Source organism: Archocentrus centrarchus, chromosome 21, assembly GCF_007364275.1.
Source record: "Archocentrus centrarchus isolate MPI-CPG fArcCen1 chromosome 21, fArcCen1, whole genome shotgun sequence".
NCBI lineage: Eukaryota > Metazoa > Chordata > Actinopteri > Cichliformes > Cichlidae > Archocentrus > Archocentrus centrarchus.
In genome coordinates this window covers 34,807,775-34,831,197 of record NC_044366.1, presented here as the reverse complement: position 1 = coordinate 34,831,197, position 23,423 = coordinate 34,807,775, and the positions used below count along the sequence as shown (strand labels likewise).

The following is a 23,423-nucleotide window of genomic DNA, read 5'->3' as shown; positions in this document are numbered from 1 at the left end:
AATGTTTGGCAAATGCAAAAAAAATTTAAAAGCCCTCAAATGAGCTGTGCTAGCATTTAAGATATACTTTTTTCATCCTAGATTTGGGAGATTCTTTTGTTAATACTAATGATAATACTAATGATAATACTTTTAGTAATACTTTGGCTCACTCAGTATCAGCTGAAGGTGGCTTGAAGAAAAGACTCAAGTAGAAGTACTTCAACTTGGGACTTTAATGTATGCAGCACTTAAATACTTCCCAGTCTAATGTGTAGAAAAATGTTTATAGCAAACACCTTTATTAAGCTTAAAAAAAAGAAAAAAAAAAAAGCTTAAAATAATTTTTAAAAAAAGCAAAAATCAGTTGACAGTTTTCTTCTGCTTCTTCTTCTTCTTGTCGTCATTCTTAAACACAGGAGAACTCAGGAACGTGGTGTCTGTGAATTTATCTCCACGCCTTATTTTGCTGTTGGAAAACATAAATATAATTAATACTGTGTTGCTTTGTGTTTGTGGGCCACAGTTCACAGAGAAAAACATCCTCACCTGTTCAGGGCCGGCTCCTTATAACTGACGGCACCGTTTCTGGTTCTCTGTCTCCTGCTCCTCTCTCCATTTTCAGTGTTTGGTGTTGTCATGGTGTTGGTCATGGCTGATAAGGCTCTTCCTGCTGCAACAAACAATAAATCAGAGCAATGCTGCACTTTAAAGCTGCACACAGAAAAAAGCTTACACATACATTTCATTATATTACCGGTGTGCCAACAGTAAAGTGTTAGTTCTCCCAAATTATAACATACACACTTATGCCATCTAAAGCAATCTCCTTCAGATATACTCAAAAATGTTTTTAATAAAAGGATTTCCTAAATAAGTTAAATAATAACAAAATATTTGCTTTAACAGAAATGATGGTAATAAACATTGCACTGCTATAATGAGTAGTCCCAACAAACATTGCTTTGTTCTAAGATACTATGCTGTTTTAAATTCAGTCAGTATACATTAACATGGTGGACTGTTCCAGCTCTCAAAAGGAAAGCCAATCAAAGTGCTTTGAACCTGCATTCCTTCAAATGACCAGTAGGGGACGACTCCTCCGGCTTCAAAAAGATTTCTGATTGTATGGATGTCTATGGGAAAACAGTCTTCAGTTGACTTGCTCAGTGGCCTCAGTAACACAGTATCACTTTCCTGATGAAATTATGATCAAACTGAGGATCAAACTGACTGATAAAGCAGGGAATTATTTACAACTTGGAAGCCTTTAAGCTTGCAGTGTCTTTTGTTTTTTTCAGTCAGACCCCCCCTCCCCCCCTCACTCGTGACATATGGTTTCAAACAGCTACGAAGGCAATCCCTGAAACACTTCAGCTTCAGGAAAGACTTCGCTAACCACTGGATGAAGTCACGGTAGTTATTTAAAGGCCTTTCTACAAGCAAGTCTCAGAACTCAGTGCCAATCTGGATCTAATTATTTTGAAACCCCATCGTACTGAATAGGGAATTTGAGTGGTTGCCGAGACATTAAAAACCACATGAATACAACTGCCAGTGAAATCCAACAAAAATGACTTTGGACATTTTGGCAAAAATGCTTTTTTACCCCTCAAGTTACACTCCTATTACACTACTATGTGCAAAAACATGACTGGCAAACATGCTTCCTGTTTTAGCGGTTGATTGGCTCCTCGCAGCAGGAACTGCCGCCATAGATTTCTATTCTATAGGATTTTACCCTGAAAATCGATTTTTATAGTGTTATGATTTTTATAATCTTTGAGATGTAAAGTATAAACTGTGGAAATCTAAAGCCCCTCACTGCTGGCACTCTTCCAAAACATGGCAAGAAAGCCGCCCAGCTTTACAAGCCAGAGAAGCTGCTCGCTGTTTACGTCTGTTTGTTTCTCTCTCTACGTTCACTCAGTGCATCAATCTGTCATTTTATTTTTCTGTTCCTGTTATCAAACAAAAGAATCACAATTTTAATGTGGCCCATAAAGTTGCTCTATGTCGAGGCTAAGTTATTTTAAGTAATTGCTAAATTTACCAGTTACACCATGTGAATAAATACATAAAGTACAGGGAAAAAACCAACAGTTTTAACATTAACAACATTGTCGGACAAACTTTACTTGCACTGCTCCTGTTTTGGGCTGAAACTTGAAATATAACATTAGCATGGCTTAAAGTGGCGGGGTAATGCACCCATTTGGCATAAACAAAAACTAATAATATAGAAGATCAGTAAAATAAAAACTGATGGTAGAGCTGTGTTTGCATTAGACTGCACAGCTGTAACTAATGACATGTTCCACACCTGGAGGGGCTTCAGCTGTTCCACTTGTTGAGACCCTGCCTGGTGTTCCCCTGCCGGGAGTAGCAGGTAGAGAGTCCACATTGGTACCAGCTGTGCCGTTATCCATGTCCAGCCACGGCGGCAGCTCATCCATCAGCAGGTCTCCTACATTCTGATGAACTGCCTGATTGCCAGTGCAGGTGTCTGTGTCTGATGCATTAGACATCCTGGTGATGTTTACAGAACTACTTCCACTTCTATCCTGAGTTTTACGCCTGTAGACAACAAAAGTCTCCCTTGGATGTCTGGTTTCTCGGGCTGTATTCAGCATGAATGTCTTTCTAGACGATACGAGATTCAAATCCCTCCTGGTGTGCGAATCATGCAGATGTTCAAAGACTTCAAGCTTTTTGCTGATGTCAGAATGCATCTCCAGCATTTGAAAATCATGTAATTGTCCTTTATTGATTTCAGAATCAAGGCAGAGAGTGGAGGCATCTCTAGGGTCAGCACGATAAGATACTTCATTCTCAGACCTTAAGTCTCTGTTGCTGCAACTATCTTTTTCCTGCGTCTTCTCCTTCCTTTGCTCGTCATCTAAAAAGTCATCACACTCCTCCTGCTCCACCTCTTTGTTCCCGCAGGATTGTCTTGTTCTGTCTCTCCTGGATTTTTTATGTTTCTGAAACTGTGATCCTAAAGCTGCCTCCCCGTCCAGCGGCAGTACTTCACCAGTCTCACCACTACTCGAGTCTCCTTGACAGCTCCCAGAGTCCTGAGTGGCCGCCCAAGATCGCTTTCCAGAGCTCCGTGTGTGTGAATGAGTATTTGACTCTAAATTTTGTCCAACAACACTTTTATTCATGACTGGTTCTTCTGCCTGACAGCTGGATCCTGTAGGAGGCATCAGGTCATGCTCTGGTGATCCTCTGTCTGATGAGTTACTATCCCTGGTTACTGAGATAACAAATGTCTTCCTGCATCTTGATTTGTGACCTCCTCTAAAATTAGTCACAGAATTCATTTTGCTATGGAAAAGACGCTCCACTTGCTCTGATTCTGGTTGTGCAACCTCTCCTGCACAAACGAGGAAGTCTTCAGAGACTTGAGGCTGTGCGCTTTCTTCTCTCACTTTCGTGTGGACCTTCTCCTGTTTGGATCTGCTGCTCTCACTTTCCTCAGATGGCAAAGTGACTAAAGTTTTCCTGGTTACCGAAGAGGTCCTCTTGCCTTTAGTTTTGGACTTCCTGCATTTCATTTTGGAACTTGCTTCTTCTGGCACGCTTCTGCTGGTGCTTGAAAATTGAATTGTAGGATCCAAGAAGTAATCTTCCATATCAGGTCGGTTTCTGGACTCAGTGTGTTCAAGAGATTTGACTTCATCCTTTAACACTTTCTGATGCCTGCCCAGTTTAGGAATGCGAGACGCAGTGACACTACTTATCTGTGTTTTGCAGGAGAGATGTTTGAGGGCCTCTGGGCTTTGATCCTTTTCATCTGCTTGTAACAAAGTGCCAGATACAGACTTCTGCACCTCTGTACTCAATCCACTGGCTTGTTCCTTGTCCTTTCTGCCTTTCGGTTTTCCAGAGCGGACTTTTTTTTTCACTTTGGTTTCCACAGTGACTATCTCGCCAGCATCACTTAGCGTCATCTCCATGGTTGTATTCAGCAGCACAGTTTTCTCTTGTTTGCTGTCAAGCTGCATTTCACTTTCCACGGCGGCGGCACTGGGAAGTTTCTCGTGTCCAGGAAGGGCTGCTGTGGACTCTTCACAAGTCTGGCTGTTCTGAACAGAGAAGACCGAATTAATATCAAACTGGGACTGAGAGAACCTCTCCAACTCATCCCTCAGGGTATTGGACAGCCCAGCCGCTCCTATCTGGGATGTCTGTATGCACTGAGTTGGATGCCCTTCCTCAACATCAGTTTCATCTGCAAAAAAAAAAAAAAACAGCAAAAAAAAACCTTGAAATATCAGCATGCCATCAATATTTTACAGTTAACACTAAAAGTTTCAAAGTTTTTATCCCTCATACCATTGCAAACATCAGCAGATTTTCTGCATCTATTCTGGATCGTGAAAACACCCTCATTGATGTTTTTTTCAAGCACGTCAGCTGTTGTGTTTTTGCTGGGACACCACAAAGTCCTGGAAACATCTGTCTGCAGCGGCAGCTGGCTAAAATGGGATGAAAAGGCGAGAAAGTGAAAAACCTTTTTCACACAGTATTGCTTTCATAACTGCAGTTCAGTGACAGCAGCCTGTCACTCAGTCTTTGGTAACTTTTACATTATTGTTCCTCACAGCTTCGTACCACACGGACGATGGAAGGATCCACAGTGCATCCAGTAACATTTTGACTTTTCTTACTATGGCAACTATATTAGAAAACACATTCCATATGTAGCTTTGTCCATACAAACTTGACAATTATAAACCTGTAGTCAATAAACTGTTTAACAATCCACATGAAATACACACTTGCTGTTAGACACAGATAAATCTGCTCTATGCTGAGGCTAAGTTATTTTAAGTAATCGCTAAATTTGCCACTGTTACGCCATGTGAATAAATACACAAAACTTTCTGGCACTGAAAACAGAATTCTACAGTCAGGTCCATAACTATTTGGACAATGACAATTTTCAGAGGTTAATTTATCAAAAGTAATTTGACAAATTACCAACAAGCAATTACTTTTTCACATAGAGCCAGGTAGTTTGGATAGTCCCCTCCCTCCCCTTAATAAATAATTTAAAAGCTGCATTTTATATTTACTTGGGTGATTTTTAAAATTTGTTTGCTGATCTGAAATGTGTAAGTGGAACAAATATGCAAAAAACTAAGAAATCAGGAAGGAGGCAAATACTTTTTCACAGCACTGTATATGGTTTAGTAAGAAAAGCAACTGAAGATGTCGACAAGGTGTACACATTGTCTTCTTGTGTGTCTATTCATTAATGTGCTGCATTAAAAGTGATAAACGTTACGAGCTCCAGCCTCACACGACATGAAAGGACTAAAAGTCTGAAAGGTGCAAAAGAAACATCAATGCTATTCAGAGCTGCCTAAACCAAAACAGTGGTTCTGAGTCTAAAGAGCGCATCACTGGGAATTCAGTTCATTTCTGACCTTTCTGCTGCAACATTTTCCTTGTTGCTGTTGGCAGATAAGATCCTGCAGTCCTCTGAAAAGTTCTGAGAATCCTGTGGGAAATAAATGGAGGTATGGTTTGATATTGCAAAACATTTTCTTCCACTTCTGTTCAACCTGTTCACATCTGAAGCGACTATGGGGAACTGTTTGGATCTGACCAATATGTAAGGTCGACATTAGCTATTTGCCGATATACAGTAAGAGTCAAAAGTTTGGACACGCTCACCTATCAGTAAATAAATTAAGTTTTTCTACCAATTCATTAAACACCCTTCAGCCATGTTTTGAGTATTGACATTGAACGGTTTCTCCACAAGAGGTCAAGCAGAATGTAAACGAGCAATCGCACAACTTGTTGTGCCAATAAAACAAGTTTCTTTTAAACTGCAGTAAAGGCTTATAAATTTCTACACATATTAAATGTCAGGGGAATCTTTTTTGCGCCTCAAAGAAAAAAATATCAGCAGATATACTGGATTTTTTTAATCACCAAAGATCAGTATCGGTCTTTAAAATCCTGCATCAGTCAGGCTCTAGAAAATGTCCAGAAGTGATGAGTTAAAAAACAGCTTTATGTGTAAGGGCATGCAGAGCAAATGACAAATTGTAAAGATAAAAGATAAAAGTTCCAGATAGTTCTAAGAGTTTAGTTTTCTGGGGCTTGGAGGTCTTAGCTTTATCAATTCTGATGTCATCTGTATCAGTGGGAAACACTGCACTGTCAAAGATTAAGATAATATCATGTAACTTTTAAGTGTATTCTTTTCAGCGGTGCTCACCAATATGTCGCAAATATACCATTATGCCACAGGAAGTGTAGCTATGTACTGAGTGGAATCCTTACACTGTCAGAGAACAGGTCTGCCACCATGCCCAAGTGCTGCAAAGTATTACTACGAAAGTCGTTCAAGATAAGGAGCTGCAAGAGGAAAACAACACAATCTGCAGTCAATCCAACAAATCAAGTGGAACGTTTCAGCACTAGTGTTTGCACCATGACCAATAACTGTGCTCAGAATTTGCTACCTTCTGCTTACGGCAGTAGAAAAACACAAAGCAAACACACCAGCTTTCTGTGCTTGTAGTTCTTGGTGGCTAGTTCAAAGTAGAGAGCCTCTACTTGTTTCTGCAGGAACACGACGTCCATCTCCAGCTGCCTGCTTCTCTCCCGTTGAGCTTGCAAGGCCAGCGCTAATGCCTTGTTGTTGGTCTTCAAAGAGACCTTGAAGAAAGACGAGGTATCTGGTGTGGAAGCACAGCAGCATTTATTTTTGGCAGGTACATAAATGAGCATTTAGATGTACTCTTTTTTCAACAAATGTCCAAAATCCACAAAAACAAGCAGAAACTCACTGAGAAGCTTATTTCTGATCTTGGACGCTGCAGTTGAAGTCTGCTTGGAGGCTTTTGAATCTATCATAGTCTTCACAGGAAACATTAACAGATGAACAGGAAGACTCAATCAAAAACCTGAAAGAAGATACAGATGTTACTTTTGTATACCCAGCAGCATGCGAGAGGCAAGATACATTTTCACTCAGGTGAAGTGAATACTACTGTCTGTCAATCATAGACTGTATACAAAAAGTGGACACAGACAGTGGCACAGTCTATTGGTTAGCCAAGTCCCGCTGTGAAGTCTCAGGCTGATTATTTTGACCATCGCCATCTTGGCGTTTTCAAATCATACATTACAAGGAAGGGGCGGCTCTGTGGAGTGAAATTAGTCTTCTAAGTTTGACAAATGTGTATGATATGATCCACAAGCACAATTTAAGCTTTACAAACTTATATAAAGATTTGTGTGTAATTTTCAGTACTGCATGGTCCAAACCACACAAAAATCAGAGCAACTGGAACACACATGAAACTATTTTGCAAATGCGCGTATCAAAACCTGACTAAACAGTGATCATTTACACACATTTTTGAACTCAGGTTCATTTTGGATTTCTCAGACTTCATGTGTGTACAAATATCCAAAAATATTTGTGATCCTCTTTTCCTTCACTAACAAATCGTTAGTGTGCGATCTGCCAAATATTCACAGATCACATTGCCCATGCACGTGGAGTTTTGAGAACAGATGTTTATTTCGAAATAAATAGAACAGCTAATCACCCCTCAACTGCAAAAAATAGATTTATCAATTAAATATGCCATAGAATATGACTTAAATAAGCTGTCACCACATAGCTGACAATCTTGTGCTGGGAAAACTGCAGACGGGAGAACACAATGGTCGCTCATCCTCTTAAGTGAGTACATGCTAACTAATCTCGTGTATATTTTGAATATAGATGTGATCCAGGTGATGTGAGATATCTACATCTGACACTTTGATGTTCATCCTAACATTCTGATAACGAAAGTCTAACATTAATATTTGCTTAATGACTAATAAATAACATGTCTGCTGTTCCAGAACTATCAGCTCTAACTGTTTTCCCTGCAATGTTATCTACTATGTGGCGACAGGTTATTTAAACTCTTGATGCATGCTCAATCATCGTTCCTGCCTCAAATGGGCCAAAAATGGTACCAAACAAATACCATATGTTACAAGGCTAATGACTGAGACCATAAACTCATCAAAAAAATGTTTACTGATGGCATAAATCAGTGGAACCAAGGGTTGCATTCTCGAGTCCAATCGATATATTGAAGGGGCCAATATATTGGTCGATACAAGCTATTTGCCAGTACAGTGTTGGTATTTAAAACACCTGATTAAAGTGTTATAAATGTTGAATTTGCACCGTTTGTCCACCAGAGGGCACTCTGCAACTTGCCTGTTAGCAACAGGGAAAGCGTGCCCAGCTGAGCAGAGTAGTAGGTGCACTTGTTATGACAAGATTATTTTTAAAACTGCACTCTTATATTATCTTAGTAAGGACTTATAAATAACAGCACATAACAAATGCCAGGGAAACCTTTTTGTATTTTGTGTGTCTGAAAGAAAAAAAAATTTTGGCAATATATCAGATTGTTAAATCACCAATTATCTGTACCAGTATTGGTCCTAAAAATCCTCTATCAGTCAGGCTCTGCTCTATTCATGTGCATAGTTCTTTAAAACCAGACTTGGCCACTGCTGGCCAACAGAAACAATGCAGGTTTAAAGGCTTCGCTTTTCAGACAGAGAGACTCAGTCCACTTTTTACATATGATTTCTCATGTGAACAGCATATCCATCACCAGTTAGGTGAGCCACAGCCACCCCTTCCACACTCAAAATTAATTTTAACTGTTTCTAAGCTTGTTGGTGCAGCCTTCCACAACAGTCCAATTTTTCATGTGTGACGGTGTGGACAGCGGTTTATTGCCACAATATTTGTACATTTTGAAAAATTAATATAATTAACAGATTTTTTTTCATTAGAATAACCTATTAATAATGTATCCACTTAAGCATGATATAAAGACAGGCAACAATTTAAAGGAACAACAAGAAGCATAATTGAGCCTCAATTTTGTGATGTTCCCTCCCACTGCAGGAAGGATGAAACACAATTCTTCCAAAAGATATTGTTTTGACAGTATCAGTCCAAAGGTTCCCATAACCAATCAACTATGTTGAGACCTACTGAATGTAAAAGTAGCCCATTCAATAAGCCCCCAATGACTATCATCCTGCCTTCCACAAAGGTAAAAATGTTTCATAAGATAAAGGTGATCACTCGGATTTGCAGTGACTCTTCTCTTATTGGACACATCGACCCCAAACATGCAGCAGCAGCAGCATAGCTAAACCACCACATCCCTTCATAGTACCATGTCAAGGACTACAACTCGTGTTTTAGCTGCTTTCAACTATTACAAAATACCCACATAACTCCTTGTCATTTAGTAAAATGTGACGGAGCGTTTTCAAACTAATTTGTATGATTACCTTTGCTCACAATCCGGAAAACTTTAATAGTTTTATCAGCACTGTGCCTCTGAAAATATTAGCTTAATTTATTTAGGCTAAATCTAAACGTTGGTATAACCGGCGTATTCTCGCAGTTTGGATAAAACTTACGGTTACCACACTGGTAAGACTTGCCTTTGGAAAACCGTGGTAACCAACCTTGATAACCACCGTGAACTGAAGCTCGAATCGGTTCAAAGAGGACTAATCTTTACCGAATAAATATGCAACGCTGCTGTTGCCGTTTTAAAAGTAAACAAAAAATCCGCCAGGCTTCTGCGCAAGCGCCACGGGGCGTGCCCAAGAATTCAGGAACCAATCAGAATCGATGGAGCATAGGCATTAAGTTAGTAAACATCGGAGCCATAGATCTGAAACTCTTGGTACACATTTAATTTTATTTATGAAGCGTAAAAAATATTAGCGAAATAGTGGCGAAAAAATATTTAAATAAACAAGAATAACTGATCTCATACAAAGTAAGTTTTAATTTGTTTATAGTTCTAAGTTCAGAGATTTAGTTACCAAACAGAGTTTGCCTTACAAAGCTGAATTTACAGCAAAGAGAAAAATAAATAAATGAAATTGAATTATTTAGCTTATAGAAGAGACAGTTTTATGGCCTTGTCCCAAACAGAAAATACATTTACTTTTTATGACTTCAAAATTAAATACGTGATCTCATTTTAGTTGGACCACATACAGAAAAAAATACAAAATTCCCTTTTAGCATAGTGTATTCTGAAAATGTTTACATTTTATGAGTCAGCGATTACAAATACATCTAAGGATGCTTCGCCTTCATTCACCTTAACCTCCTGAGACGTGAGCTCCTGTTTGCGATGCATTTTTAATTCCTCATAGATATTTGTGATTAGACGGACCTGATATGTATATAAACTAAGCTTCCACTTTGAACAGGAAGTTGTATTTTGTTGCATGGTTGCTAACATACTTTTGTGGGGGAAAAAAAATGTCCTCAGATGTGGACAATGGGATTATTTGGAGCATAACCCAACATCCTCTTGATGGTGGGTCAGCAGTGGTGGCCAAATCACTGCCCATCTCCTCCTTCTAGTTTCCAGCATAACTCCTCTCTCCTGCTCCATAACCAACAAGAGGCTCCTTCTGATGCCTCCTCCATTCTGCGATTTGCTATCTTTCTCTCCCTCACTGTCACTCCAACAGCTCTGAGCATTCTCCACAGTGACTGGGCAGGTAATCCTCTCCAGCCAACCTCACTGGGAACAGCCACGCCTGTCATCCTTTCCCCCTGCAGTCATGCTTAAGGTCTTGGTATTTGGCGCTCTTCCTTTCAAAGACCTGTTCGCACTCCTTTTCCCATGAACTGTAAGTTCTATGAGGATGAACTTTTTTGTCTCTTTGGCTCACAGTACCACATCCAGCCTCAGGGTTGTCTGAACAACCTGGGGGAACTACAGCCTTCTTCCCAAGTCGACCTTCATTTCCCAGACTTGAGCCTTTTGTAGCAGGCTGTTCCTTGTTATTGCTGTGGTTTATTGGCCTTCCCCCCTCCCTTACAATCTGAATTAATGTTGTTTTCCAGGGTGGTTGGCATTTCTTGCTTCTCTCCTGCTCCAAGATGTTAGCAAGTGTTATGAGCACCTTGTCATGGCGCCACCCGTACCTTTCTTGGGCGAGTGCTGTCTTGCACCCAGACCAGAATCTCAGCAGGAAGGAGATGCAAAATGGCTCCAGTCTCCACAGGTCCACCCAAGTGATCTTCCTCTTGGGGAGGTCCCATTTAGTACAGACTCTTTGGGAAGCTAATGCCACTGCCCTTGATCTTCTTTCTTCTTCCTCCAGGTTCCGTATTTCCTCCTGGATCATGGCTCTTCTGTTACTGATTTCTGCCTTTCTGTACTGTTGGAAATGGGAAGTTCCAAGGCCCTGTCTTCCTATGCATGATACTCCAATAATGTCACGTAGCTTCATCATGCTTTCGGCTTGTGCAACAGATGAGTCAGCTGCCCACTTGCTTCTTGATCTCATGATCATGCCAGCATGTCTGACTTCCTGGGAGTATCTGTATGTCATTACTAGTCTGCACTGTGCAACCTTAAATTCCTCAACCACAGATGACAGAGGAAATTAAAGCTGCCCTGATCTTATATAGAGGCCTGCCACAGTGAAGCTTGGAGGGATTCAAAACCATTTCCAGAGGTACTTAGTGATCTTCCTCTCCGCTTGTTCTACATTTGTCATGGGAACTTCATGCAGTTAGCAGCTACACGAGTCTTGGCAGCAGTCCACTTTGGTAAAGCCATGCTTTAAATTTTCCCAGGAGTCCTGATTTTTTTTGATCCTCCTCAACCATTCCTCCATCTGTTTTTCTGTCCTGGCACTGTTGCTCCTGTCAGTAAGTGACTCATTGAACCACTTTCTGAGGCACTTAATTGAGTTCTCCTCTATTGATGGAATTGCCTCCCTTGCTTGAACCTGTTGGTCAGTTTCCCATTCCTGATCACCATACTCCTGGATTTCTTTGGCTTAAACTTCATTCTGGCTCACATTGCCGTGTGGTCCAGAGCAGCTAACACCCACCTCGCCTCCACATGGGTTGTGGTCATCACAGTAAGGTTGTCCATGTAACCTCATATTGGGGGTTGGTGAATGCCTGACTCCATTTTTGGACCCTGGGCTTCATTCCCTGCAGCTGTTATTAGGAGGTTCATTCCCATGATGAAGAGAATGGGGGTGACTGTACAACCAGTTACGATCCCCTTTTCCAGGTTTTGAAACTGAGTTGTGAAATGGGCTGTCCTGAATCGTATCTGGATTCCAGCTGGTGATCATTCCCTTGAATTGCCAAGGGATTTGGTAGTGGTCTAATGCTGCATAGATGACGACATGAGGGACTGACCCGCATGCATTGGCCAAATCCAGCCAGACAACAGTCAAGTTGCCTCCGCTGGCTTTGGCCTCCCGAATCATCTGACTGAGAAGCCCGGTGTGTTCCAGACGTCCTGAGAAGCCTGGGACTCCACCTTTCTGGATATCGGTGTTGATTTATCTATTCTCTGTCATGTATGAGGTCATCCTCTTGGTCAGTACAGAAAAGAAGATTTTGGCTTCTACACTGCAGTGAGATTGTTCTGAAGTGGTCAGTAGTTGAGGAGTTTTTGTCCTTGTGCAAGACACTTAAACCACATTGCCTAACAGTAGTGCCGGTCTCTGGCTGCATGACCGCAGATGCTCGTCTCTGGATGAGTGATCTGGAATGATCATTTCGTTGTGTGCCTTGTGTGCACAATGACAATGAGTTGAATCTAACATCTAACATCTAGTTTTGTTCCTTTGGCACAAAACAGCCCTCAGCCTTCTTCCAGCATGATGGAATGGTGCCTTCTCTCCAGATCCCCTGGAACAGCTTCCACAGCCTCCAAAGGAGCTTTAGGCATTTCTTATATACCTTGTAGGGCAGGGGTATTCAAATAAAATTTAAAGAAGTCCAGTCAGACAAAATTTTCATGAGGCCCAGGTCTGGAACTCCAACTATTTAATGTGATATATAAATGTTGGACGCAGCAAATGTTGGACAAAAACAAAATGAACTCTTTGAAGGAATCAAAGCTCAAATACAGCTGCATCTTGATGTCATCCACCACATGAAGCTGCTTCTGTTTTGGAGCTGCTCGGAGAGCTAGCTTATTCCTGTGTAGCTGGATTGTGTGTGTTAATTTCCTTGTGGTCGCATGCTGGTGTTTTATATGCGGTGCAGGCTGGGACTTTTTTTGGTCCTCACTCTTTGTGCTCAGTTTTTTGGCTGCAAATACATTTGTCCCTGTTTTTCACTTTCTTCATTCCCTCATGTCCATTCCGACAGTTTCAGCAGTCTCCCTCCAAGAATTTGCTGACATTTCACTGATTTCTGCCTTCCCCCACTGTTGGAAATGGGAAGTTCCAAGGCCCTGTCTTCTTATGCATGGTGCTCCAATAATGTCACGTAGCTTCAGCATGCTTTCGGCTTGTGCAACATATATGAGTTAGCTGCCCGCTTGCTTCCTGATCTCGTGATGATGCCAGCATATCTGACTTTTACATCTTGGGAGTCTCTGTATGCCATTATGACTCTGCACTTTGCAACCTTAAACTCCTCAACCACAGATGACAGAGGAAGATAACGCTGCCCTGATCTTATATAGAAACCTACCACAATGAAGCTTGGAGGGATTCCCAATCATTTCCATTTAAAAAAAATTATAAAAATGAAGAAATTTCATGTAGCTACAATTTAAATGGATTGATAATAAAGTCGTGACCTATATTAGCAACGAAAACAGTTCGTTTATATGAAAGATAAAACGAGTTAAAATGCATAATGATGCAATATAGCAAAATACGTACAAGTTTTTTGTTTGTTTTTTAGTGTCTTCTCAACAACAGATAAAAAATAAGGTTTTGTGGCTAAAATCAAATTCAGATTCAAGAGCTTTGTAATCGTATGAATCTAAACCACTTCATATCAATGATACTTTGTGTAAAATAATTAAGACATGCACATGTTCATGAAAATTGTTAGTATGGTACTTGATCAAACATTTCACAGCTTAATGTAAGATAATAAGTACCGAGGCATCATAACATGTTTAATAAAAATACAGTAATGGGTAAATGTTTTAGTAGGAATAAGAGAAATGAGAGGAAAAAAATTAAATTGTGCATTTTGAGAATAACGTCAAAATTTCGAGAAAAAAGTCGAAGTTGTCATTTCAAGTCAAATAACGGCCATGGCTGCTATACCCTCTACAAAATGCCTTGGGTAGATGAAACAACTTGTCCAGCTGTCTTATTATGTCTTGTGATTCAACATATCCCTCTGTACTGCACGAAGGTGCAATCATCGATATTCTTGCATCTGACCATTGCCAGTTTGTGTGGTTTTTCCTTCTGAGCAGATGCAGCTTTCTGCACTATCCCTTTAACGTCCTCATACTTATCACTGCATCGTGTTTATGTACTAAAAGAGAAATAATTTCCTTGTTACTATAACCGATTCTAAAGTATAGTTTCACTAACTCATAACATAAGACATTCTGGAGGGTAGCAGACGTGGCAGTTGTTTGACTTGAAACGACAACTTTAATCTTCACATTTCGACTTTTTTCTCGAAATTTTGACTTTATTCTCAAAATGCACAATTAATTTTTTTTTCTTAATGTGGCCCTTAAACTCTTTCGTACATCCCTGTAATAACGGCCTGTGTCCAAAAACCTGCCGCTTGGCTCCCTTGAGCGCCTCAATCATTGTCTCTGTGTGCGGCTTGTGCGCCTTGTTCGGTGAGTCTCGATTGGCTAGGTCTGTTTGATGTTTCAAAGGAGTCGGCGTTTCACAGCTGGCTTGGAAGTCGGGGTACTTCGTACAGTGATGTCAGTCTCATATAGTGAACGGGTAATCTGCATTTGTTGCTGTCACGGCACTTTGTCCATATTTCATGACCGTTCGGCCCCTCGGCTTGTTAGCACACGAAGCTAGCATTAACTAGCTTGGCTAAAAACAGTTGCAGCTGGTACTGTACTGTTCGTCAAGCTAATTTGCTAGCTCAGCTTTAGTTGAGTCATAGTTTCTACCTATAAAAAGCTCGTTTATTAAAAGACATTTCAAGTTGGTTGTAATTATAAAGCCAATACGCTACAATTAAAGTCAGGTGATACAAAATACGTGAAAGGTATTACTTGAGATGGTTACTAGCTAGCTGGTGGCTAACTTTGACATTACTGGTAAATATATGGAAACCGGTTATGGAAATCTCTGTGCAGTCCATAAGCGTATCCAAAGGAAAACGAGCTTTAGCTCTTTGATAGGGCGGAGGGCTTGGTCATGTCAGGACACTGTAGTGACGCTTCGGCCTGTTTTGATCACATGATGAGGTGGAGGATGTGATGCCGCCGCTACTTCTGCTTTAACTACTAATGAGTATCTGAAATGGCTTATACTGCAAACTCAAAGTCTGTAGCCTTCTACAGAAGGTATGTACAAATGAGATTGGAAGCGCCTTTTAAGTTTTGTTCACGGCTAGTGAAACAAGGATAAATCAAAGAAACTGATGGAGTTATCAGCTGACTCCTAATTCAGCAATCAGTCTTTCTTGTCACGAGTTCATGTTCATGTGTGGGAAATCAGCGATCAAATGCTACATATGTCATAGGTTGTAGCAGCAGTGTGTGACAAAGATTGTTTCTTTATCAGCAGTCTTTTGCTATGCTGTGCTGTGGAATCTCAGAAAATATATTATTTGAAACATGAAAGCGTTTAAACAGGTTGCCCTAAACTGTGAACTTCCTTGTTAGCTGTGGAATGTATTAAAATGTTATTGGAGTTCGTCGGTTACACCAGAGTCAGAGCCTGACCTCTTATTTTGAAGCATGTTCACAACCACAGTTCGTGTGTCATCAGTTTCAGCATTGGTTTAAATATGTTTTACGTTGAAACATGTTTTCATATATACACTGTGTTGTGAATGTAGGTTTCATGTTAGCACTATTACAGTAGTCAGTAGTACAAACACACTGAGTCTGCTTCAACAGGCTTACTGGGTACAAACCGAGGGGTCTGTGCATGAACAGATTATCTTGGAACACAAACTTAGTGCACGCTTGGCTACTAATTCATGCAAATAGTGCACACTGCATTTATCTGCCCTAAACACAGTTTGGTTGCACAGTAACACATGGAAGTGAAATGTATTGTATGATTTTTTTCTTGCTGATTATTGTCTGTTGTTGCGACTGTTTGTGTGTAGCACCACAGAGAAACAGAGCGTTTCGTTGTGCTGTGCAATGACAATATAGGGTTCAAATTGAATTGAAGTGAATTGAAGGAAGCTTAAAAGTTCAGCATGTATTACTCTGGACCTCTGTTATAGTGACATGTTAGATTATTGCAACTCTACCTGCCATGTACAGCACAATCTAAACACCACTGATAGTCATTAAGATTTATCTGCCAGACAGTTTTGATTGAGTGACAATAAGCCATTAACCATTTACGTTCTCTTCTGTCCAAGCTTTCTCCTTTTGTTCTTGGCTTTATATAATTGTGAAGTTGAAATATACAGCTCTGGCTCCCCACAGCTGAAAACAATAACCTTGTCCTCTGTTTCTGATTGCCAGTGGCATCAGGAGAATCCCAGCCGATAGGCTTAAGTGACACATTGTGAACCAGATTTTTCACTGAAATTATAATATTTGCATAAGTTGTGCAGACTAGGATTCATCTCTGTTTGCATCACTCAGCTGGAACTTGCATCTTTGCATAGACTTTATTGCACCAATACAAGGCAAAAACTTTGCGTTTGCCAGGAGCACACTATGAGCGTATAATTTTTGTGCAACTAGATCATTATTAAAAGGGAACTCCTTATTTTCTGTCATGCATATAATATAAATGTGACCACAGAAGCCCTGCACACAGGCATTTCACACCCTTGTAACCAGTTAGAGGAATGTATCTTAAGGGGAGAGAAACTTAAACAGCTTGTTTCACACAGTGGATTGACTGAGGGGCTGTGCCAACGCTCACTGTATAAGCCATAAGGATTATTTTGAACTGTGACACATGCAAAACTGTTCTAGTGGAAAATAATTTAGAGCGAGAAATATGCATAATAGATCCTCTTTAATTGCTGACAGAACATATCATTTAAAAGTTATTTTTAGACAGGATGGGTGCATGGATCTTGGGAGTTAAAATAGGCAGTAGTTACTGATATTGATGACTGATATATTTGCAGATTAGTTTCTAGCAACTGACTCTAGACTGACTAAGCTAAATGTCTGATAAAATGTCCTTGCTTGCATGTACATTCTTAAGGTGCATATGTTTTTCCCTCTATAGCAGGAGTAGCATTACCATGGCTACCGATGACAAGTCCTCGTCCTCATCTTCAACGGACTGGAGTGTGGAGCCGGCTGGCATCTCACCCACCAGTCCCTCCCACCTGACCCACTTCAAACCACTGACTCCAGAGCAGGATGAACCTCCGCTCCGCTCTGCGTACAGCTCCTTCGTCAACCTGTTTCGATTCAACAACAAAGGTAAGCAAATGCATATTGCTCGCCGCCTCCCCTACCCCATCATACCCCGTACACTGGCTCTATGTCTGTCATATGAAATGTATATAAATACATACATACAGTGCCCTGCACACTTCATAATCATTGCTGCTGCTTCTATCATCAGTCACATCATCAAGAAACACTAGTGATCCAATTCCACTGGCAGCCACACATGTCCATGCCATGACATTACCTCCACCATGTTAGATGGTGTGGCATGCTTTGGGTCATGAGTTGTTTCTCTCCTCCTCCATGCGTTTCTCTTCTTATCATTCTAGTACAGGTTAACCTTGTAATCAGAGTTTTGCACCTTGTTGTAATTCCTCTGGATTTCCATTCATGAAGGCAGCTCATGATTGTAGACTCTGACAGTGACGCATCTGGCTCCTCAAGAGTCTTCTGGACTTGAAGCTGTTTTTCTTAACCATGGAAATAATTCTGCCATCATGCACTTTAGTCTTCTGTGCTCTTTCAGGCCTTTTACTGTCTGACTGGTTTATTTGGGTTTGTAGCCTCCCTCACTTGCACTAACTAACTTTGGGCCTCATATTTAAAATGACATTAAAATTATTGAAAAGCTATAAAATGCAAATTTAAAACTTTGAATCAACTTCAGATGTTACGTCTGATTCATTTGTCATGAGATACCAGGGGAGCAGGCCTCATGTGACCACGAAGCTGTTTGTTAGTCAAGTGTCCCAAGTTTGAGCCTCTGAAAATGGGGATTGTGGATTAAATTGGGTGGACTTCTTAAACAGTTCTTGTAAAATTTGTGGTGGTGTACAGAGGCAAAACCACAAAAACGGTGTCTTTGTCCAAAACAAACCAACAAGTTTAAATATTAAGGTGGACACAGTATTTCTAGTTTGACAGACACAAAAGCCAGAAGTTGTAGCTATAAAAACAAGGAAATTGAAGTTATAAAATAATAAAACTTATGCTTTCTAAGGCTGATTAAGTCATTATTATTAACTTTGCATCTGTAATAACCTGTAAAATAAATGCAGAAGTTTTCCAGCTGGCTTAAGGACACTTGGAAAACATTCTGATTACCAACTTTGTTCTCATTTGAACTAATCAGCTAGTTTTAAAAAACTTTAATTTAGTCAATATAAATGTATGATTTCCAGGGAACATAAATAAAGTCAATCACATGAATTTCACTGGAGTTGGTTAAAAAGGTAAACCTTGTACTGACTTTAATTTCTTTAATGTTTGAAAGTTAGAGAAATGTGACTGTGAACACTGTCCTATAAAACTGAATGAAGTTACATCAGAGGGCAGAGCTTATTATGAGACAACTCATTAATTAATAACTTTCTACAGAGAATATATGATATTTACTACTACTGTAAACACAGTGTGATAACTCTGTAATGGAAATGAAACCTTACAGTATGTCTGAATCTGCCCACTATTTTATAATCGTGTACAGAAAGCCGAGGTGATTAGCCTAAGTCTAGTGAGGTCATGTGACAGAAGCCTCTCAGAAGTGGAGCCAGGACCCAGTGAGCCACACGAGTCAGGAATTAAATACTCAGCCAGAAAAGTCTGGTCCCCTAAATCTCATAGCTCACAGTGGAATTTATGACTAAAATAGTGCTGTGGTTCATTTGAATTCGAACGGTTTATGAAATCTAAATAAAAAACAAATGCAGTGATGATCCTCCGAAACCTGTATTTCTATGAAAATAAGCCAAAATATCAAATGTGACTGAGAAATTTTAATCTTTCTTTTATAAAATAGTTGCTAATTTTCAATTAGTTGCCAGCAACATATGTAAAAGGGTAACAACTGAAAAAAGTTGTGTAATGCTGGGGGGGGGCTAATTATTTATTTATTTATTTTTTTTTTTTTTCTCATATCGCACACACACACACACGCACGTACGCACACATACACACGCACGCACACACACGCACGCACGCACACACAGACACACACCCCCACACACATACTCACACATACACACACACGCACACAGTGGTCCTGAGTCAGAACCAACCGGCCCCGTGTGGGGCAACTGCTGCTCCCTCACCTGAGCGCCCCACCACCCCATGGGGGAGGGCACCCAGAATCCCGGAATGCCAGCCAGACACCCCGACACAGCCAACCCACCCCACACGGCGGTGCGCCCAAGGGGGCACAGACCCCTCCAGCGCAGGGAGGGGCCCAGCCAGGAAACGGACAACCCCGGGCACCAGGGCCCCGACCCCCGCACCCCGGCCCCCACAGAGGAAGCCGGCCACCCGGACGGGGCCAGCACCGCCACCACGGGACCCCGAGCCCCACACCCCACGACCATAAGAGCACCATCCAAGTCCCCACCACCAACAACCAGGGCCCGGACACAGAAACCACAAAACGGTAGCCACCGCCTCCAGGCCAGAGCCATCAGACACCCAGGCCCCCCGGCCCACCCCCAGCCACCTACCGGGTGCGCCGTGAAACTAGACCACAGCTCGTCACCCCCATCATGCGATGGAGCTGATCAGTGGGGACCAGAGAGATTCAAATTTTGCCAGTTGGTTTTTAGAGGTGGCAGACATTCTTTCCAAACTAATGTGGTCTAAAAGTAGATTCTTATAGTGAGTAATGCATAAATCATTTTTTGATTTCCAATTCATGAGGATAGTTTTCTTAGCGATGCATAAGGTAGTAAGAACTATGTGTGACATATTTGTTTCCATGTTTAATTCACTTAAATCACCTAGAATGCACAGTTTTGGTGATGTTGGGATATCGCAATTAAAACATGTGGATAATTCCTCACATATCCTCTGCCAGAACCTCTGAACAGGTGTACAAGACCAAACTGCATGCATATAGTTTTCAGTATGGTTGCCTGAACAGTGGGTGCATATATTTGTGTCTCTGAGGCCCATTTGGAACATTCTGTGCCCTGTATAATGTATTTTATGGAGAGTTTTGTATTGTGTAAGTTTTAAATTTGGACTTTTAGTCATTTTGAAAGTGTTTAAACATATCTGTGTCCAGAAGTTTTCCTCTGGGCTGATGGAAAGATTTCGCTCCCATTTTGCAGTTGGAAAGGATATTGAGTCATTAATTTTTAATAATAACATATATTTTTCATAGTAATTTAGGGGTATAAAAATTTAGAAATTCTGTTACCAATACAGGGATTTATAATTTTAGATTATTTAAATTAAACCTTGCCTGTATGATGGACCTCAGTTGATGATATTCAAGAAATTTGCTATTGCTAATTTCATATTTTGAAATAAGTTCTTCAAATGAAATAAAGGTCCCATCGTGAATAAGGTGGCAATTTTTAAAAAGAGAGGGACATCAATATTTGAAGATGTTCCATTCATGCAACAGCTGTTCAGACCTTTAATTAACAACTAAATACAAACCTTTAGGAGGCACTAAAGGGACAGTCAGGAGATCTTAAAATTTTCATTTCATTAAAAACAAAGTCAAACATCATTTTGGCAAAAGCCAAGAGATCATCAGAGTCTATGGAATTCATTCTCTGGGAAACAAGAATATCTGCGCAACATTTGAGGGCTATCAGCACAACACAAACCTAACATAAACCGCTCGGAGGTCCTGAAGAAAAGACCATCAGAGTCCATGTAGTATTCATCTTCCGGGGAATATGAATCTATATGCAAAATTTCATGGATGTCCATCTAACTGTTTTTTTGAAACAGTTTGTTAAAAACAGAAATTGCTAGTGGTTCCATAGTATAACCATCATTTAGCTGGCATGTGAAAGATCCCTGGTTCAGTCCTGGGAGGAGACACGAATCCCTTTGGGATTGTGTCAGGAAAGGCATCATTTTATTAGCATCTATAAACCTCTCTGATACAAGTTTCTGTTTTTTTGTTGTAACAAAATGGAAAAATAAATAAAACTCACGTTCAGGTTGGTGGTTTCCACTCACGATGATGTAATCCCACCTTTAATAAACAGAAATATTTACCTTCTATTTTTTGAAATTACTAATTGTCATTTTTGAGCAAAAATATGAACATTTAATGTTTTTCTGTGTTTTAATTTATATTGCTTGGAAATCCCAATCTATAGACTGAACTTGGAAAAAGAAACTTGCATTTTTATAATAACAAATTTACATATCAATAATACCAGTTAATTCATAATGAAATTATTATTATTATTTATTAATTAATAATTTTGGGCAACCCTGCATTTAACAGTCCTTTACCGTCACATTAATATGAATACTGCTCTTGGAAGTAGAGACTCTTAAACATTGACTGTACTTTAACTGCAAACCATTTAACTAAGGTATTCACTGTGTTTTGGGTGTGTGTTCAGACGAGGGTCGGCCTCCCTTGACAGTCTCAGACAAGCCGGACATACCGTCCCCTTCTCCTCAGTCAGAGAGGAGGAGCTGGTCCTCCAGTCCCTCCCACTCAAGTGTGCACCGAAAGCAGCATCCTGATCACTTCAGACGCACCTCCACGGCCTCAGGTAAAAGTCAAACACTGTACATTTGCTGATATTTGAGACTGGATCTTCAAATGGATAAAATTGTCCTGAATAGGAAGCAGGTTTGTGATTGTCTTGTGCAGACCCGGGCGTGCTTTGAAGATAGGCGGTGTTGCAGAAAATCTGAACACTTGATGTCTTGTATTTTATATAGAATCTAAAACCAGGCGTCCACAACAGCTGGACTTTTTCCTGTGCATTCATTTTATGCTATTCTTAAACTCGACTGTCTTTTTTATGCTTTACAAATTAGTCATTTGAAGTTGTTGCTTTTTTCTGTGAAATCATGCAGATATCTTCACTGAAAACTTTTTTTTCTCCTGAGATTATATTACACCTTTAAGGCCTTTTTAAGAGCTGCAAATAAGTCCTAAAGTCAGCTGTCTTCACATCAGTTTCTGTCGAAAAGAAATCTTACTATATTTGTAATTTCAAAAATATGGAGATTGTCCTTGGCAAACAGTCTCCCTGATTTATTTATTTGGTTTAGGATCTGTCCTTCTGTGTTATTTGTCTGTAAAGAGCACTAGTTAACACAGTAAGTTTGACACATGCCAACCAAAACACATTCAAATGTCAGCAAATCAGTTATTCAAGTGACCTTCATCCTTCAGGTGCAGAGGGTTTAAATACCTGGGACTCTCCACCTTTTGGTTTTAGAACTGAAGAAGCCTCTTTGGATAACATCATCAAAGAAATTGAAAGAAGTCCAATCGCCTTTTTTGGGGGGGGGAAACAACCACTTCTGACCAAAAATATCTTTGTCAAAGAAGAGCGCCACCTTCTGTTTGTTTTTTTTAATAGTGTTTTATTCCAGACTTTCTGTTTTGAATCAAAACGGTCAGATGTGAATATGTCATTGTTACGTGTGAACACGAGTTGATCAGGTAAAAGAAATTCTGCGAGCATTTGATTTACTGGTTGTGTTCGAAATCATTCACATTCAAAGTGTTTAAAAAACACTTTTTGACAGGACTCGAGTCTTTTTATAATTAAGTCACCAATAAATACCAACATGTATTTTTGTGATAAGTACATATTATGATTAGAATATTTACTTGTTAAATAAAGTTCTTTATCATGTTGCACGATGGTATACAATCCTTGGGTTGTGACCATTGGTTGTACAATACTTGGAAGGCATTATGGGATACTTTCAGAGCACCATATTAATACTTACTGTACATTCAGACAGTACTATAAAATGGTTAATGGAAGTGAGTGATTTGGGACACAGCCAGCGTGTTTGTTGGAAAGAGGAAACACAAACAAATGATGTTCTGGAATGAGTGCACATAAGGGCTGTAACATCCATTCTTATGTCTTTTCTGATTTCAGTGGATTGGCCAGGTGAGGGCTCTCCTGCACTGTGTGGTTTTACTAAAGATGCTTTTAGTTCGACTGTAGCAGCTTGGTCTGAAAGGATAGCTTGTGTGTGTGTGAGTGCATGCGAGTGTGTGTGAGATTTGCCTCTTACGAAGCGCTTCCTTTAGTCTTTGGTTTGCCACTC

At 40.2% G+C, this 23,423-nt stretch overlaps 2 protein-coding genes across 8 annotated transcripts in view; one reads left to right on the top strand and one right to left on the bottom strand.

The window, feature by feature from the left end:
- Window positions 1-194: 194 nt before the first annotated feature.
- On the bottom strand, window positions 195-9,635 carry sgo2 (shugoshin 2). 5 transcript variants are annotated; one of them, XM_030758639.1, is made up of 9 exons: window positions 9,490-9,635; window positions 6,795-6,911; window positions 6,508-6,683; window positions 6,286-6,360; window positions 5,418-5,491; window positions 4,321-4,463; window positions 2,303-4,216; window positions 529-649; window positions 195-448 (listed from the first exon to the last, which is right to left on the bottom strand). In XM_030758639.1, exons 2-9 carry the CDS (start codon window positions 6,877-6,879, stop codon window positions 343-345), a joined length of 2,694 nt encoding a protein of 897 aa, XP_030614499.1. In that variant the 5' UTR covers window positions 6,880-6,911; window positions 9,490-9,635; the 3' UTR covers window positions 195-342. The 5 variants fall into 5 exon arrangements, with proteins under 5 accessions (XP_030614499.1, XP_030614495.1, XP_030614498.1 ...); XM_030758635.1 differs by having other exon boundaries at window positions 196-448; window positions 529-652; XM_030758638.1 differs by having other exon boundaries at window positions 196-448; window positions 529-652; window positions 9,514-9,592.
- Window positions 9,636-14,645: 5,010 nt separating this feature from the next.
- Window positions 14,646-23,423, top strand: part of pikfyve (phosphoinositide kinase, FYVE finger containing) — a 46,646-nt gene continuing 37,868 nt past the window's right edge. For 2 of the 3 annotated variants that reach the window (XM_030757775.1, XM_030757774.1), the window contains exons 1-3: window positions 15,269-15,344; window positions 17,212-17,411; window positions 21,740-21,895. In XM_030757775.1, coding sequence (XP_030613635.1) covers window positions 15,301-15,344; window positions 17,212-17,411; window positions 21,740-21,895 — 400 coding nt within the window. In that variant the 5' untranslated portion in view covers window positions 15,269-15,300. Of the gene's footprint in view, window positions 14,767-15,268; window positions 15,345-17,211; window positions 17,412-21,739; window positions 21,896-23,423 lie in introns of those variants that run through there. The other variant, XM_030757776.1, reaches the window with a different exon arrangement.